The following is a 16,395-nucleotide window of genomic DNA, read 5'->3' on the forward strand; positions in this document are numbered from 1 at the left end:
GGCAAGATGCTGGGTGAGGAGCCGGTCTGTGGGAGAGCACCTGCAACAAGGCTGTGGCAGGCCCGGCCAGCCTAACACAAGGTGCCCGCCCAGGCCAGGTCTTCAGAGGCAGGGAAGGAAGGCAGATGAGAAGTACAGTGAGCAGGACAGACGTCCTGTGGGCAGCGGAGTGGCCTTGGCCTTGGCTGGTCAAGTTGTTCCATTTCCCCTTTTCAATACTCTGCCTCCTATTCTGAGCCCTGCAGGCCACCTTCCCATGCACCCACCCTCCAGGCTTCTGTGCCCTTCCCTTCCCTCCCTCACCAACCTGGCTTTCATTCCTCAAGGGCCTCCTATTTTCAAAGGAGAGAACTAGCCACTTTGATCAGCACGACCTAGGAGCTGTCACCCTGCACCAGTCAGAGCCCGAGGACAATGCCACAGGTGCCCCATGCAAAGGCACAGCTCCCAGAAGGGCAAGAGACCTGGCCTCCCCTTCACCGCTAGATCCGTTTCTTCAACTGTGAAATGGGGCCAACAGGACATGTGTCACAGGGCTGTGGGCATTTGATGAGATGATATCATGAAGGTTCTTTGTAACTGGTACAGTCCATAGCTAGGTCCTCTCTGGAGGAAAGCCTCAAGCCTGGAAGATCCCTTTGGGTTAGCCCACCACTATTTCCTCAAACTCTTCAATATTGACTTATGCTTTGATTTGGACCATCACTTGGGAGTCTCAGTTCTTTAAGGTGACGGCTTGTTATTCATTTGCTCTAATTTAACCTCTTGTGAGCTGCCAGCTCCCCAACTCGACAAAGTGCAGACCCCACCTCCTAGTAGTCTCATCTGTACCTCCTAGAGACATACCTTAGAAGAGGTGTCCCAGGGCCTGGGGAGGCATTTGGTGCCTTCACATCTACCTGCCGTACCGCATGCAGGGCTGGCTCTAACAAAGTCCTGGCATCAGGGTTTGTCCAAGCAAAGGGGGTGGACGCAGGGAGGAGATTAAGGACGCGGACTCTGGAGACACCTGCTTGTCTTCAAATCCCTGTTCCATGACTTGATGACTATGTCTTTGCGTGAGTTACTCTAAGACGAGGAGAGTCACTGTACTCCCTCACTGGGTGGTTGTGAGGAGTGGATGGATGAACAGGTGTAAAAGACTGGGGCCAGCCTGCACCTGGCAAGCTCCAGGTCAAGGTGAGCCCCTACATTTGCAAGTGAGCCAAGCAGAAGCCACGAATGATGGCAGGGCTGCTTCATGTTGCTCCTGACTTCTGGTAATTTTCTGCTCTTACCACAGTCCCCTCCAGCACAACTGGACATGCTGCTGTAAGTGTAGTCTTCTTATCTGTCACAATGGGTAATTTGCCTTTTTAAAAATTTTTATTTTTGAGACAGAGTCTGGCTCTGTTGCCCAGGCTGAAGTGCAATGGCACAATTTTGGCTCAGTGCAACCTCCAGCTCCCAGGTTCAAGTGATTCTCGTGCCTCAGCTTCCTGAGTAGCTGGGACCACAGGCGTGTGCCACCATGCCTGGCTAATTTTTTGTATTTTTAGTAGAGACGGGGTTTCGCCATAATGGCCAGGCTGGTCTCAAACTCCTGGCCTCAAGTGACCCTCCTGCCTCAGCCTCCCAAAGTGCTGAGATTACAGGTGTGAGCCACCATGTCCAGCCGTGCTTTTTCAATCAATCTATGTACCTTAGAAAATGCTCCAAAAGGTTGCAGTGAGCCAAGATCGTGCCACTGCACTCCAGCCTGGGTAACAGAGACTCCATCTCAAAAAACAAAACAAAACAAAACAAAAACAAACAAACAAACAAACAAAAAAAACTGCTCCAGAAGCCCTAGCCAAAGTCTAAAGGTGGCCACTGGCCTGGGTGGCCAAGAGCCAACATCTTTACTCAAGGTTTTACACAATGCAGGGACTGCACTAAATTCCTTGGGAGAAAAATGTTTAGCACAGTGACAAAAGGTTATCTATATCTATAGTAAATACAATTCTTTAAAATTGACAAAAGCAATACCAATAACCCAACAGAAAAATGGGCAAAGGATACAAATAGGCAGTTCTCAGAAGTGCAAATCAGAGTAACCAGTAAACATGTGAAAAGATGCTTAGATTTATTAATAGCGAATTGCAAGCTGAGGTACAAATGAGGCTGGGCATAGTGGCTTACTATGGGAGGTGAAGGCAGCAGATCATGTGAACTCAGGAGTTTGAGCCTGGGCAACATGGTGAAACCCTGTCTCTACAAAAAATTAAAAAATTAGCTGGGCATGATGTTGTGCACCTGTAGTGCCAGCTACTTGGAGGGTTTCTTGGTCCTGGGACTTCAGGGCTGCTGTGAGTCGTGATTGTGACACTGTACTCCAGCCTAGGCAACACAGTGAGACCCTGTCTCAAAAAACAAAAACAAAAACAAAAAAAGCCACTGTTTCATCTATCAGAGTGGCTAAAATGTAAATGATTCCACTTTGTAACATAAACAATGTTAACCTGCATCTATGTGTATGTGGCAGGGTTTCCTCAACCTCGTCATTATTGATATGTGGGGCTGGACAGTTCTTTGTTGTGGAGACGGTCCTGTGGACTGTAGTTTAGCAGCATTTCTAGCCTCCACTCCCTAGATGCCAGTCGCACCTCCCTCCAGTAGCAACCAAAACTTTCAGACACTGCCAAACATCCCCTGGGGTGCAAAACTGCTCCAAGTTGAGAACCACTTAGTATACAGGTACACATGGATAGTTGTGTGTGATTTAATGAACACAATTAATTTTATCACCATTTTACATAAAAGGAAACTGAAGTGCATTTCTTAGGGTCCCACTGTAAGTTGGGGGCCTGAGAGTCCAAGAAAAGTCTTATTTCAGAGCTCAGTGTCTTGCCCAGAACGCAGCCTCACTGCTCAATCACATTCTTGAGGTTTGATTGGCTGAATGCACGTGGAACACCAGGTTCGTGTTTCCAAGCAAGAATCATGGGTTGGGGAAGGCAAGTGTTTACTGTGGTCCAGCTGAGGACTCTGGTGTCTGAAACTCTGTCACATGGGAGGCTACAGGTCCGAGGCTGCCTTGGCTCCCGTGAGAACACTGCAGCAGGCAGCATCTGGCAGGGCCTCCAGGCCTTCTGAGAAAGGAAGACCCCAACTTGCAAAATATGTAGAGGCAGCACTGTGAGTGGAACCGCACACCCACACCTATATCACCTATACTGAAGGGCAAAGGGCCAGCAGCCAGGGTGGAAGTGGGGGCAGAAGGTGGGGAGGGGATGGCTGGACTCTTGATTCTTTTTCAATTTCCCTCCCTTCTGGCCGCTGAACACCTAAGTACCTCCCCACTGTCCTCTCCACTCTGTCCTTCCTACAAAGCACCCTCTAGAGTGCAGCCAGCAGTGCAAGGCACGATCCTATCAGGGGGCAGTGTGCATGTACATGAAGCCTGCTGGGTACCTTAACTTTTGGCCTGATCATGATGAGGGGGAACCGTCTTGTTTGGGGCAGAAGACTACAAGTTCTGTGAGGGCAGGACCCACATAGCTTGTGCATCTTAGGGTTCCTGGGACACAGTGGAGATCAAGGTTGGATGGATGCAGCATGGGGGAGGGAATGGTTAGGATGGGAATGGTCAGGCATCTGTGGGTTGGAACAAACCTCCCAGGCCACTGAGTCCAACTTGCGCGAAGATAGTCACTGAGGAGCTGCAGTGACACCTGAGCCTGTGAATAAACCAGGTCCTATCAGGGGGCAGTGTGCACATGCACATGAAGCCTGCTGGGTATCTCAACCCAGGTAGTTACCCAGGTACCCTGCTGGGTAACTCAGAGTTGAGTTAAACTCTGCTCTTTGATGACCACTCATGGTAGGACAGCGATGCTGCTTAAAGAACTTAAGGTACAAATCTTATTAAATAATTATGATTTAGCATTTTAAGTGGAACCCTCTCATGGAGCTGTTTGTAGGAAATGCTGGCTGGCCGAGTTCCCTCCTTCTGCCCCCACTGGCAGGGACTTTCAAGTTGGACAAATGGCCTTTCTGTGCTGGGCTGGCAGAGCTGCAGGCCTCCAGTTTTCTGCTGGAAGCATCATCCCTTTCTTCCTTCAGGCTTTGTTGAGCCCCAGGTGGAGCTGATGGTGGCATCCTTTGGACTCCACTGTAAAGTCCTTGCAGACATCTGTCATGGCACTATGACAGCTTTACCACACATGCACTCACTTGGGGGCAGAGATCAGATCTTAAGATCTTACTGCAGAAACCTAGGGCCAGTGACTCATTCCTTGAGATGTCATCGTATTGATAGGTGGTGACGGTGGCCACGCATTTCCACAATTTAGGGCTTTTTCTAAGTCTGTGGCTCTCAATTCCACTGCACCTTAGACTCTCTTGAAGATCTTCTAATGCCTAGGTCACACTCCAGGCTAATAAAATCAGAATCCCTGGACAAGGCCTTGGGATCAATCTTTTTTTCAGACAGGGTCTCGCTCTTGTCACCCGGGCTGGAGTGCAGTGGTACGATCATAGCTCATTGCGGCCTTGAACTCCTGGGCTCACTTTCTCCTCTTACCTCAGCCTCCTGAGTAGCTGGGACCACAGGCACATGTCACAACACCTGGCTAACTTTTCTAGATACAGGGTCTCACTATGTTGCCCAGGCTAGTCTCAAACTCCTAAGCTCAAGTGATCCTCCTGCCTGGGTCTCTTAAAGTGCTGGGATTGTAAGTATAAGCCACTGTGCCTGGCCAGAATCAATCTTCTTTTTTTTTTTCTGAGACGGAGTCTCACTCTGTCACCCAGGATGGAGTGGCGCAATTTCGGGTCACTGCAACCTCCACCTCCCCAGTTCAAGCGATTCTCCTGCCTCAGCCTCCTGAGTAGCTGGGTGAAACCCTGTCTCTACTAAAAATACAGAATCAAATCTTTTTAAAAAGCTCCCTAAGTGTTTCCAAGGTATAAAACTGAGAGCCTCTAAGTGGACTCTGGACAGAAGTGGGGTGGAGGTTGATGGTGTAGGAACTTTGGAATTTTTGACTATTTTGGTGGTTGTGATTGAAGAGAAACTGCACCAGGGTCAGGAGACCTGCGGTAGGCCCAGTAACTCTGTGACCTGTCTAAAGTACACCACCTCAAGGGCAGGCTGTGGTAAGGGGCTGCCCCACTGAGCCATCTGCAGAGGTGGTATCACTCAACGATGACTCAACAAAACCAGCCTTTAACGACCAGTCTGTCCTATTTATTTCAAGAGCAGTCTGGACTCCTATAGCCCCTGATTCAAGTGCAAACTAAAAATTTTAAGACTGGCAAGCAACAGACACTCCTTACATGATTCCTAACTCTCCACAGGTGCAGAACACTTTAGGCTCCCAACATCTGATTGAAACACAGTCCATACCAAACCACGAGACGGCACCTCACATGCATTAGGGTGGCTGCTATACCAAGGACAAGGATGTGGAGAAATTGAAATTGTTGTACACCGTTGGTGGGAACATAAAATGGTGTAGCTGCTGTGGAAAATGGGGCGGCAGTTCCCCCAGAAAAATTAAAGAATTACCATGTGATCCAGCAATTCCACTTCTAGGTATATATTCAAAGGAAAGCAAGGTCTGAGACTTTTTTTTTTTTTTTTTTTTTTTTGAGACAGAGTCTCACTCTGTCACCCAGGCTGGAGTGCAGTGGCGCAATCTCGCAATCTCGGCTCACTGCAACGTCCACCTCCTGAGTTCAAGCGATTCTTCTGTCTCAGCCTCCCCAGTAGCTGGGATTATAGGCATGCGCCACCACGCCCAGCTAATTTTTGTATTTTTAGTAGAGACGGGGTTTTGCCATGTTGGCCAGAGTGGTCTCAAATTCCTGACCTCAGAAGATCCACCTGCCTCGGCCTCCCAACGTGCTGGGATTACAGGTGTGAACGTCCGTCCTGGTCTCAGATATCTGTATATCCATGTTCACAGTATTATTTGCAACAGCCAAGAGGTGGAGGCAACCCAAGTGTCCACCAACAGATGAGTGCTTGAACAAAATATGGTATATACACATGATGAGGTATCAGCAGCCTCAAGCAAGAAGACAATTCTGACACATGCTACAGCACGGATAAACCTTGAGGACATTATGCTAAGCAAAATAAGCCGGTCACAAAAAGACATGCTGTACTTTTCCACGTGTATGAGGGACCTAGAGAAGTCAAGTTCACAGAGACAGAACGTAGAACAGTAGTTGCCAGGGGCTGGGGCAGTGAAAGGAATGGGGAGTTCGTGCTCAGTGGGTACAGACATTTGTATATATTATTTGGGGTAGGGCAAAGTGGAGAGAAAGGAAGGTTCAAGTTCCAGACTGGGGATGAGACAAGGTGCTTCATCCATTCCTCGGTTTTATTCTTACTCAATGCAGGATAGAAAATGTTTCAAAGACTCACAGGAATATCTGTGGGAATGCTGATAGCGTTTCTGGTGAGAACCCAGAAAAGAGACACTAAAAAAAGTTAACTGGCCAGGCACGATGGCTCACACCACCCAACACTTTGGGAGGCCACAGTGGGAGGACCGCTTGAGCCCAGGAGTTTGAAACTAGCCTGAGCAATAAACCAAAACCCCTGTCTCTATAAAACAAATAAAAAAACTGTTAGAAGCAAGCAAGTAGGTATGGATATCACCCCAAAGGGCAACGTGAGAAGGATGGCCAAACAGTGGCTAGCTAATGGCATCTCAGGATTCTGAAAGAACTCATAGCTCCAGCCGGGCACGGTGGCTCAGGCCTGTAATCCCAGCACTTTGAGAGGCTGAGGCGGGCAGATCACCTGAGATTAGGAGTTCGAGACCAGCCTGGCCAACATGGTGAAACCCCTAACAAAAATACAAAAATTAGCCAGGTGTGGTGGTGCATGCCTGTAATCCCAGCTAATTGGGAGGCTGAGACAGGAGAACTGCTTGAACCCGGGAGGTGGAGGTTGCAGTGGAGTCGAGACCGTGTCATTGCACTCAGCCTGGGTAACGAGAGCAAAAGTCCGTCTCAAAAAAGAACTCACAGCTCTCATGAAAAGTTTGTGAACCCCACCAGATGATCAATCTCCATTACATTTTGATTAAAAATGACAATGCAGCTTAATCCATGTTCTTGAATCCATCCATCAGATTTGACTTGGGCCTACTTTCCAAAACTCAAATGCATCCTCAATGGGCACTTTCAGTGCTGAGAAGACTCCAAAGCCTCTGCCACCTTAAACTGCCAAGGCCACTCTCAGAGGCTTCTGAGCATAGAGAACCACGAAAGTGAGCGTGTAATCCCCTAAGGCGACCACAGTGAGAGTCCTCGCTCATCAGGATGTGCAAGCTCCCAAATGTATGTTTAAAAACCAGACATGCTGCCTTAATACACATCTATCAGGAAACAAACAGGAATAAAACAGAGCTGCCCAGGAACCATGTGGATGGGTGGGGCAGGAGGGCATCCCTCATATCCCAACACAGGTCGGAGGTCTGATCCAAATGTGATGGTCACAGCCCTGCCAATATGCAGGGCTTGCTCCTTCGCCTCTGCGCCCTCAGTGCCTGGGAGAGATGGAACCCACAGAACCAAATACTTATCCATTCACCATGTGTCACAGTCACCAGGTTACTTTGTGATCTCCTTTAAGGACAATCTCTCATAATTCTAGTGTGTGTAGAAATCATCAAGTGAATATGCCCTTTAACTCAAAGGATGAATGCCTTACCCTGCAGGCTGGGCCCTTCCTGCCTGCCTCAAAACTGTCATATTCCTCTGTGCCATGCCTTGGTGAACCTCGCAGACCCTGTTAGGATGTACTGATTTCTGTTGGGTTTTCCCCAGTGTAGGCGTAGGAGGTGCAGGCTGGGTCCTATTGTGTGTCTGTAGGGAGCAACATGGTCACTCTCCCTTGACAAGGCCTCCCTTGATCCCCAACCCTACCCTCGAGGTCACAGCAGCAGCCTCCCCACCCCAGACCAAGGCGAGCACAGCTTCTGCATAAAGGCTCCTGCCCTGTGATTCTCCTGGCCACAGGGCCAGCAGCTAGCTCTGGAAGGGGGTCACTGCAGAGGTAGGCCGGGGCAGAGGTGCAAGAGGCTGCAGAGGCTGAGCTCTTCCCGCTAAGGCCTCACACAAGAAAGAACAGGAAGAGGGACCCAAGATCTGACTGTGCCAAGAAAATCCCTGTCCTGGGTTCTCAAATCCAAATGCAGAAACTGCAAACCAAGGGAAAAAATTGTTTTAAAAAAACCCAAGTTTTTTTCTTTCCTAATAGCTAGTTCCAATGATGTTTATTACCCGCCCTGAGCTGAAATAACAGTAGACAAAAATAGCAGCCTCTGGTTTTACAAAGCCTTTGCACAAGTCCTCTCTGTCTTTTCTGTCCATGCCAGGGAAATGTGTTGCTGGTGCTACAGGGAGACAGAATGTGGACGACCAAGTACAGGGCGGCACAGTCCTCTGGGTGGAGGCCTGTGTTCCTTCCCATAAGCAGGGCCTATGGGGCGTATGGGGCAGAATATAGGCCTCCACACCAAACTGACAGCAGAGAAAAGTCAGGCAACCTGTTCAATCGCCCCAGCAGTGACCTGGGTTCTACGTGCGGGAGTGAACTGCTGCAGCCCTGGAGCGACTGCCCTCAGCCTTGGGGCTGATGTGGTCTAGAAAGACACCTTGCCACCCTGGCCAGGCAGAGAGGTTGGGTGGGTGGAGGACTGTGCTACCCTGTACTTGACTCAGGGAAGAAGTCTTGATGGGGACTCTTTGTGGACTCTGCCCCCAGGGGCTGGAGCAGCCGGAAGGAGCAGGCCTTGGGCAGCAGGCTCCATGTTCCTGCTCATCGGGAGCCCCTGGGGATCTTGTCTGTTGTCCCTGGCCACTCACAGCAAAAGAACCCCGCTTCCCTACTCTGGAGGTGCCTGGGGTCCCCAGCAGCAAAGCATTGCTTCCCCTTGGTCTTCTCAGTGAATCAGAGCTTCTCCTTAGGGCTTATGCCACAGAGGCCTCCTGTAGCACAGGTGAGGCCCCAGCCATCTCGGGGGACTCAGAAGACTTGGTAAACCTTGATACAAATGCAGAGACAGGGAGGGGCAAGGATGAGCAACTCTGTCACTTTCCAGGTGAAACTGGCCCAGCTCAGAGGCCCATTGTTTTCAGGCCCAAGGTCGCTGCTGGGCTCTGTACTGTCACTTGGAACTGCCCTGGACTCCAGTCTCCTGGTCCTCTCATGCAGAAGGCGGGCTGGGCCACTCCCTCACTGAGGGTCCTTGGAGCTGGGCAGATGGTGCCACTATCTCAGCGGCTGCTTGAGCTCGAACAGACCTGTCCCGCCCTTGACGACCTTCCCGACCACAAGGCAGGCAGAAGGAGACCTCAGCTCATCGTGGGATCCTGGCAGAGACACAAGAGCACGTGTCAGGGTGTTGAGGTGGAAGTTGGGAATGCTGGGAGGGGACTGTGGGGCTAAACACTGAAGCCTCAAGACTCAGGTGGGTCCTGAGTCTCTGAAGCTGATGGGATCACGAAGCAACCGCGCTCTAGCACTTGAGAGGGGAAGGCCCTCTTCCTGTTCCTTCAAAGCGTAGAGGCAGCTGTCGTTCTGCTATTCAGCCCCCTCCAGTTGCCCCTGCTCCCCTCAGATCCCAAGATCCCACTGGTGCGCAAGGAACCATGGAAAGATGCCCATGGGCAGGCCAGTGTGCCCAGGATGGTCAGGAGAGGGGAGGCCAGGGTTCCTGCCCACACACTAACCCAGCATGGTGGCTTGCTTCAGAAACTGGAAGCTGGTTTCAAACGTCATCTGCTGCAGTGGGGAAGAGTTTGACCGGATCCCAAAGCGATTCAGTGGTTTGTAAACACCCTCAAAGCACATATAATCAGCAACCAGGGAGAGATGGCGAGGGTCGACCGCAATGCCTGTCACACGGGAGGTAAAATCAGAAGGGATTAAGCAGTGACCATGGGAACAGTCAGCAGACACAAGCCAGGCTGCCTCCACATCAGCACATGGCTCGGGAGTTAGACTCGGGCTCCCCTGCAGCTCCACCACCTGCTCACGCTACTTAACCCTTCCCCATGGTCTGGGGCATCTTTCCCTGACCCCTGCATCCTGCTTCCCGCTTCCCTCCAGCAGCACAGGAAATGAGGATCTAACTGCACTGTTTTCACTCGGGAACTGAAACTCCAAAGGCAGGATGGGGCCAAGTCATCAATCAGGAGCTTCCTCTAAGGGACCACCAGATGAGACAGCACTGAAGCGGCCCCAATGATGGGAGATGTCACCTCTTTACAGATCTGCAGTCTCCTACAGGTGCACTCACTGCACCCGTGCTGCAGTGTTCGCCTTGGTGCTGGACTGACTCGGTGCTGGGCTGACATGGGGCTGACGTGGTCCTGGCCCTCCTGCCCTGAGCTTTCTGCTGTCCTGACTGGCGCCCAGGCCTCAGGGTATTATCTGCAAGCTCCTCTTACCATACACGGCAAACACATCCTTGATCTCCTTCTCGATCACCCGCAGTGCGGCCTCGATGCCATACGTGTTGGCCATGGCATGGATGTCATTGGAGTAGAGACGGCGCAGATCCAGGACCTGGAGAGAGGAAGGAAGGGATTTATTTAGAGGGCCTGGCCTTCTGCTCCCTTCTGCCTGCATATCTCCCCACGGCCGCTCTCTCTCTCCTTGTGTCTGGCAGCTTGGTACAGCTGATGACAAAGTGGTCAAGAGGTGGCCCAGGATTAGCAGAAGGAAATGGCTAGGCAGAGCTGCTGACGGCTCGCTGGCCGGGGCCCAAGGTCTGTATTGTCATTACAAGAATCCAGGGATAACTTCAGACATGCTTTAGATTCAATAGGAAGAAACGGATTTTTTCTTCTTATTTTAAAACTGACAGACCTATTTACTAGGATTAAGGCTTCCCTTGGGAAGCGAGGAAAGATCCCCCAGCAGCGACACATTACACACCCTCCAGGGTGCATGGAGTGCACGTGTGGTCAGCCGCACAGGCATCTGCTGGGCCTCACGAAGCGGCCAAGGCTGCGGCTGAGCTGTCTTAGAGAAGCCTCTCACCCTGCACTCTCGGCAGGTGCCAATCCTCCCTGCTCATCCTCTCGTAAGCGTTTGGTAAAAGGGTTCAGGGGAGCAGGAGACTTTGCAGGGTGGTCATTGGTGGAGGCAGAAGTGTACATGGCAGGGGGAGCTTTGCCAGCCTACTGTAGACTTGTGGGAGAGTTAGGCTAGAGGGCCCCAGTTCCTCAGTGTTCTGTGGGGGAAACCGAGAAGGTTCTGGGAGAGTCAGTGAAGTGGGAGAACTTGGAGACACAGCTCAGAGGAAAGAACAGATGAGGTGGTGAGTAGGTGGGACAGGAATGCCAGGGCACCTCTACCTCTGGGACCCCGTTTACCAGATAAAGCAAGCAGCATCTAGGCAGGCGATGCAGCAAGGATTTCGTACAACCCCACTTCGGAAGGGTCTTAATTTCAAGGAAAAAACTACTCAAATTAGCCCGGGCGACTCTGGGTGGGATAAGTTCAGCAGGGTGCCTTACTGGGGGCCTGAATGAGGCTAACATGCCCGGGAATCCCCGGGAGGCGGATGAGGGCACACACACTTGGTTTGCGGAATGTGGCCTGGAAGCATGAACGGCTCAGGAAGGGCCAGAGTAAATCAGCTGGAGCGAGCGTCCAGCGGCCGGGTCCAGAGACAGTGTGGGGTGAGGGCTACTGCTTTGTCCCAGGCCAGCAGACAGCCTGTCGGGGGGGACGCTTACTTCTGCATACTTGAACAGCTCTGGGAGATTGATTCCTTCTGTGTTTAGCACAAGCTCCTTCTCGTTCTTATTGTTGGTTGTTTCATTCAGGAGGCACCGAGTGATGCCCTTGGTCGCATAGATGACGGCACCATGGGCCAAAGATACTACCAGGGAGCCCATGTCAAAGTTGATCTTCATCAGAGGGAGCTTCACAGTCACCTGCAAAACGAGGGAGAACTGGGTAGGGAGACAGCCACGCCAGTCCCCACAAAGAGGACTGGGGCGAGACTCCTTCCAAGTCTTTTCAGGAACTCCCTGGCTGGGAGAAGGAGATCCTGCTGGACAAGCCGGCAGGTAGTCTGAACACTGAAGATGGCTCAACTGCGCACAGGTCAGCCATCTCCAGTCCCCCAGATTCAAGGGAGAAACAGTGGGGTTGTTTTCACAGCTGTCGGTGACAACGCTGAGATTCACATCCACTCAGCACTGCCCTTAATGTCCTTAAAGACCACAAAGCACGGTACATGTTGTTTCACACGTGCAGTCCCATCAGTGATTCTTGTTATTACCCCATCGCTTGGGAACCGCTGAACTGGATCAAAGGAAAGACAAAGCATTAAATGTGTGCACATGTCTAGGCATCCAGACCATCCAGGCTTTAAGGGAAGCATGAAATCCCTAAAAAGATGGTGGCAGGGGCTGTGTGTGGGGGGAACTGAAGTGTCCCTGCCTGAGGGCACGAACAGTGTCTCTATAACATGTGTGGTCCATGTTAACATGTCTGTTGTACTGAAGATTAAAGGAGGTGGTGTACCTAAAGGGCCTGGTAGATCAGTCCGTTGTGTCTTGAAAGATCTGGAGAACTGGCTTACTAGGGGTTTGAAAATGACACGTGTGGGCCCTTTTTTGGGGCAAAGGGGTTTATAGCCATCACCAGATTCCTAAAGGGATCTGGGATTAAAAAGAACAAATGACTCTCACAGGCCCCAAACAGGAGGCCTGGGTGTGCTCTGAGTGGGAGGCCATGGGGAGTGCTGGCTCTCCCCTGCCCAGCTGTGCAGGGGAGCTCAGCAGGCCCCTTCCACACAGGCACTTGGCCAGCTGGACCAACCACCCAAGCCCCGGCCTGCACAGCCACACTGACCTGGCACCACAGACTCTCCTCAGTGTCGTACTGGTAGTCATCTATGAACGAGTGGATCTCACGCACAGCCTGGACCCGGCGCTCCATGGCCTCGGGCCCCTGGGGCTCCTGGCTGTGGGTGGGTTTCCGGGGCTGAGTCAGGAGGGCGGGAAGGGCCGGGTCCTCCTCAGTGCCCGAGCCCACCTCTTCATCTCGCTCTTGGGTCTCTCGAGCACCTTCCCTGTGCGGATTTCGTTCCTCCTGCGTGTCTTCATCGTCGTTCTCCTCTCCCTCCCTCTCCTCCTCTTCCTCACTCTCATAATCAACCTTGTAGAAAAGGAAGCACAGGCTGTGTCACCTGGGGCCCCACCATCTACCTGGATTCTGCCTGTGGAACAAAGATCCCTGCAAAGCCTTGGCTGGCCTGGGCTACCTAGGCCCCACCCACTCCACACTCCCGGCTCCTCTGCTCCGGCCTGGTTGGTCTTTCTTCTTCCTTTTGCCTTGAGAATGCCACCTCTCTGTCCCACTGAGCCCCCCACAGAGGTGGAGCTCACCCTCACTTGGCCCTCGCTGGTGCACCCACTCACCAGTAAGTTCCCTCGGTCATAATGACAGCAGGGGACTGGTTTGCGGGAGGAGAGAGAGGTGTATTTTCATCGTAAAAACCAGAGGCAGCCTGACTTTTTCTCGCCAGAAGCCTGTCTGGGTCCTTGAGTCTGATTCAAGTCCAGGGATGGCCAGATCTAAATGGCAGTCCTGGAATGGACCTGTGCCAAATTCCCACCCTATGAACCCCATCTTCTCAAGAGAGAGGTGTGCTGGGCAGGCAGGTGCAGCTTCAGGGTTCCTTGTGGGTTCGTGGCATGACACAGAGGTGTGGCCTGGGTGCCGGGAGATAATCCCTCCAGGTAAACAGGGAAGGGGGCCGGGACCACAGCCCCTTCACCCCACACAGGGTCTCTCACCTCCTCCTCTTGCTTCTCCTTGCGTTTGGCATCAGAGGCATCGGCGTCCCCCTCCTCAGCTTCAGCATCCACAATATGTCCCTCATCTTCCTCATCGCCTTCCTGCTCTCCCTGTGGTTTGTGGGCAAGGAAGAAAAAGATTAACTCCAGTATCTAGTGCTCAGTGAATCCATCCATCCACCCATCCATCCATGCCCCACTCTTCTAACCCCTTCCCCCATCCAGCCACCACCCTCCGTCCACTGCCACTCAACCCAACTCGTCCACCGGCATCTACTCTGTCCAGCCCCGGATCCCAGGCCTCCTTCCCTTCAGTCTTCATCTTTACATGCACTACTTACTTGCAAAATTTCATGCCTAAAAATTAAAAAAAAAGTGCCAGGACTTGCTTTCTTAGAAGAAGATGGTGTAAAATACTGTTCCAAATATTTCTGATCTACCCAGTTGTAGGTGGGGATGAGGAGGAAGGGTTATCTTGTGGAATACTGAATATCTCTTCCTTTCTCCTCCTGAACTTGGCTCCTAGTTTGTTATACTTTCCTTCTGGGTGAACTAAGAATTAAGACCAGGCAGCATTCTAAAGATAGTCCATGACCACTTGTGCTTGAGCGAGCTAGCAGGTGAACTCGCCAAACAGGAGAGACCTAGCATTTTCCCTGGTGTAGGCCAGCCCCTCATTTTAGGGGTGAGGAGACAACTGAGACCACAGAGCTGGTTGGGGGCAGTCCCAGTTCACGTCATCCCCAACCCGAGCAGGCTCGCTGCTAGCTCAGATGGCACCCAGGGACCTGCTCCCACACCACCCTCAGGTCTGGTCTGCTCCTGGGTCTCCTGGCAGATGTCTGATTAGTTATTCCTGGACTATTTTGCTCCTACTGGTTTTCCCCTCTTCTTCCTCTTTTTATCACTGCAGCCCAACTTCCCTGCTTCCAGATACCTCTCTGGTCCCTGCCAGTGCCCTGGTGGGCCTCAGTTCATCTTGCCCAGGCAAGTCAAAGGCAGAGCCAAGGGAAACCAGAAGAAGAACTTTCAAAGGCTCAGTGCACGCCATGACCTTGAGTCCCTCTTCAGGATGAAGACCACTTATGGCGGGGTCTTAGAGAGCAGAGGATGATGCAGAGGCCCGCCCCGGGGCTGGCTACACCATGCTGCCTGGCAGCCTCACCTGCCTGGCCCATCAGGCTAAGAAGTGAATGCTGCTTCTGGGCTGTCTCAGAACAGCAGGCAAAAGCTGAGATAGGTAGGAGATGGGCCAGCACCAGGACAGGGCTGGAGGAGCACAGAGAACAGGCACAGTGCCTGCCCAGTCTGGGGGCTCTCCCTGTGCGACCCTAGTGATCCCCAGGGACTCACTCACCCGAGTCCTCCCTGACTCCCCAGCGTTGTCCAGATCCCGCTGCGTAGCTCTTCGAGTATTTACATTCCTGAAGGCTGATGCTTTATTATTCTTCTTTTTGATGGATTCCATCAGAAGTTTAAAAAATCTAAAATGAGAAGAAAGCCACAAAGTCCTGTGCAGTACCAGCATGTCCAGCCCTGCCCTCATTGCGGGGACAGGACGCTGAGGGATTCCCACAGGGGATTAGTGCATGAGATGGAGGCCCAGCCTCTCCCAGCCATTCACTTTTCCCTACCCACTGTTTTGGAACCATCTCTGGCGTGTCAGGAACACCGGTTCCACAGCCCGATAGGCCTGGTCTCAATATGTGCACTGCCACTCCCGGAGTATGAGCGCGACAGGCACCTTCCTCAGCTTAAAGCCCCTTGTCTAGAAAATATGGTAATTACCACATATTCTGCAATCTTCTTTGCTAACGATGAGAAACAACCCTATGTCTGATTCCTCTCACAGGGCCTGGCAGAGTGGGTGCTTGGTGAAGGACAGTTGTAGGTGCTGCTGTGGTCGTCCTCTAACAAGGAAGGCAGAGTCTATTGTAGGAGACGGGAACCCCACCCAGGACTAGGACCTTCCCCTGCCCACCACCTGCAGCATCTCCAGAAGGTGGTGTTGCTCTGGCCAGAGAACTCCCATCTCCTTGGTGTGGGAGCCCCAGCAATGTGATGAAACGACGACGACTTCGGAAGCGCTCATCAGAATTTCAAAGGGCAGGGATAACTTAGCTTGTGGCAATGAATTGTGTCAACAAGTTAGAACCACACCAATTTAAAAGATAACCAACCTGAAGTTCAGAACCTGGCCCCCTGCCCCTTCCTCTGGAGCCATCTATTTTTAGGGCCTCTTAGGATCCATCCTGTCCCCTCCATACCACTTCTTTCCTCATGTAACCCCTTGCCCGTCTTTTCCAACAGGCCAGAATAGCACACCAAAAAGGGCTGCTTGTGACTGTGAGAATCAGGTCCTCACGCATGCAGCCAACCATCCCATTTTCTCTGAGCACCTATACTGTGTCCAGCATGTGCCAGCCCTGGCGGCAAAGCAAGGAGGAAAAGACAGGCTCCAGGCCCTCAAGGAACTTAGAGTCTTCATTTGAAAAGCAGGCAGGTCAAATGTATACTATTTTGCTCATTAAAAACAAAAGAATGCCACTCATCTTAACCCATATTATTATTATTATTTGTTTGTTCGGTTTT

At 51.7% G+C, this 16,395-nt stretch overlaps 1 protein-coding gene across 1 annotated transcript in view; it reads right to left on the reverse strand.

Moving 5' to 3' along the window:
* Positions 1-6,129: 6,129 nt before the first annotated feature.
* POLR1A (polymerase (RNA) I polypeptide A, 194kDa) overlaps positions 6,130-16,395 on the reverse strand; it is an 88,539-nt gene continuing 78,273 nt past the window's right edge. Inside the window, exons 28-34 of the mRNA XM_011971117.1 lie at positions 15,161-15,311; positions 13,804-13,914; positions 12,857-13,162; positions 11,731-11,931; positions 10,435-10,552; positions 9,715-9,879; positions 6,130-9,354 (exon numbers count right to left, since the gene is read on the reverse strand). Coding sequence (XP_011826507.1) covers positions 9,254-9,354; positions 9,715-9,879; positions 10,435-10,552; positions 11,731-11,931; positions 12,857-13,162; positions 13,804-13,914; positions 15,161-15,311 — 1,153 coding nt within the window. The 3' untranslated portion in view covers positions 6,130-9,253. The remainder of the gene's footprint in view (positions 9,355-9,714; positions 9,880-10,434; positions 10,553-11,730; positions 11,932-12,856; positions 13,163-13,803; positions 13,915-15,160; positions 15,312-16,395) is intronic.

This window comes from Mandrillus leucophaeus, unplaced genomic scaffold (genome assembly GCF_000951045.1).
Source record: "Mandrillus leucophaeus isolate KB7577 unplaced genomic scaffold, Mleu.le_1.0 Scaffold988, whole genome shotgun sequence".
In the NCBI taxonomy this organism is placed as follows: domain Eukaryota; kingdom Metazoa; phylum Chordata; class Mammalia; order Primates; family Cercopithecidae; genus Mandrillus; species Mandrillus leucophaeus.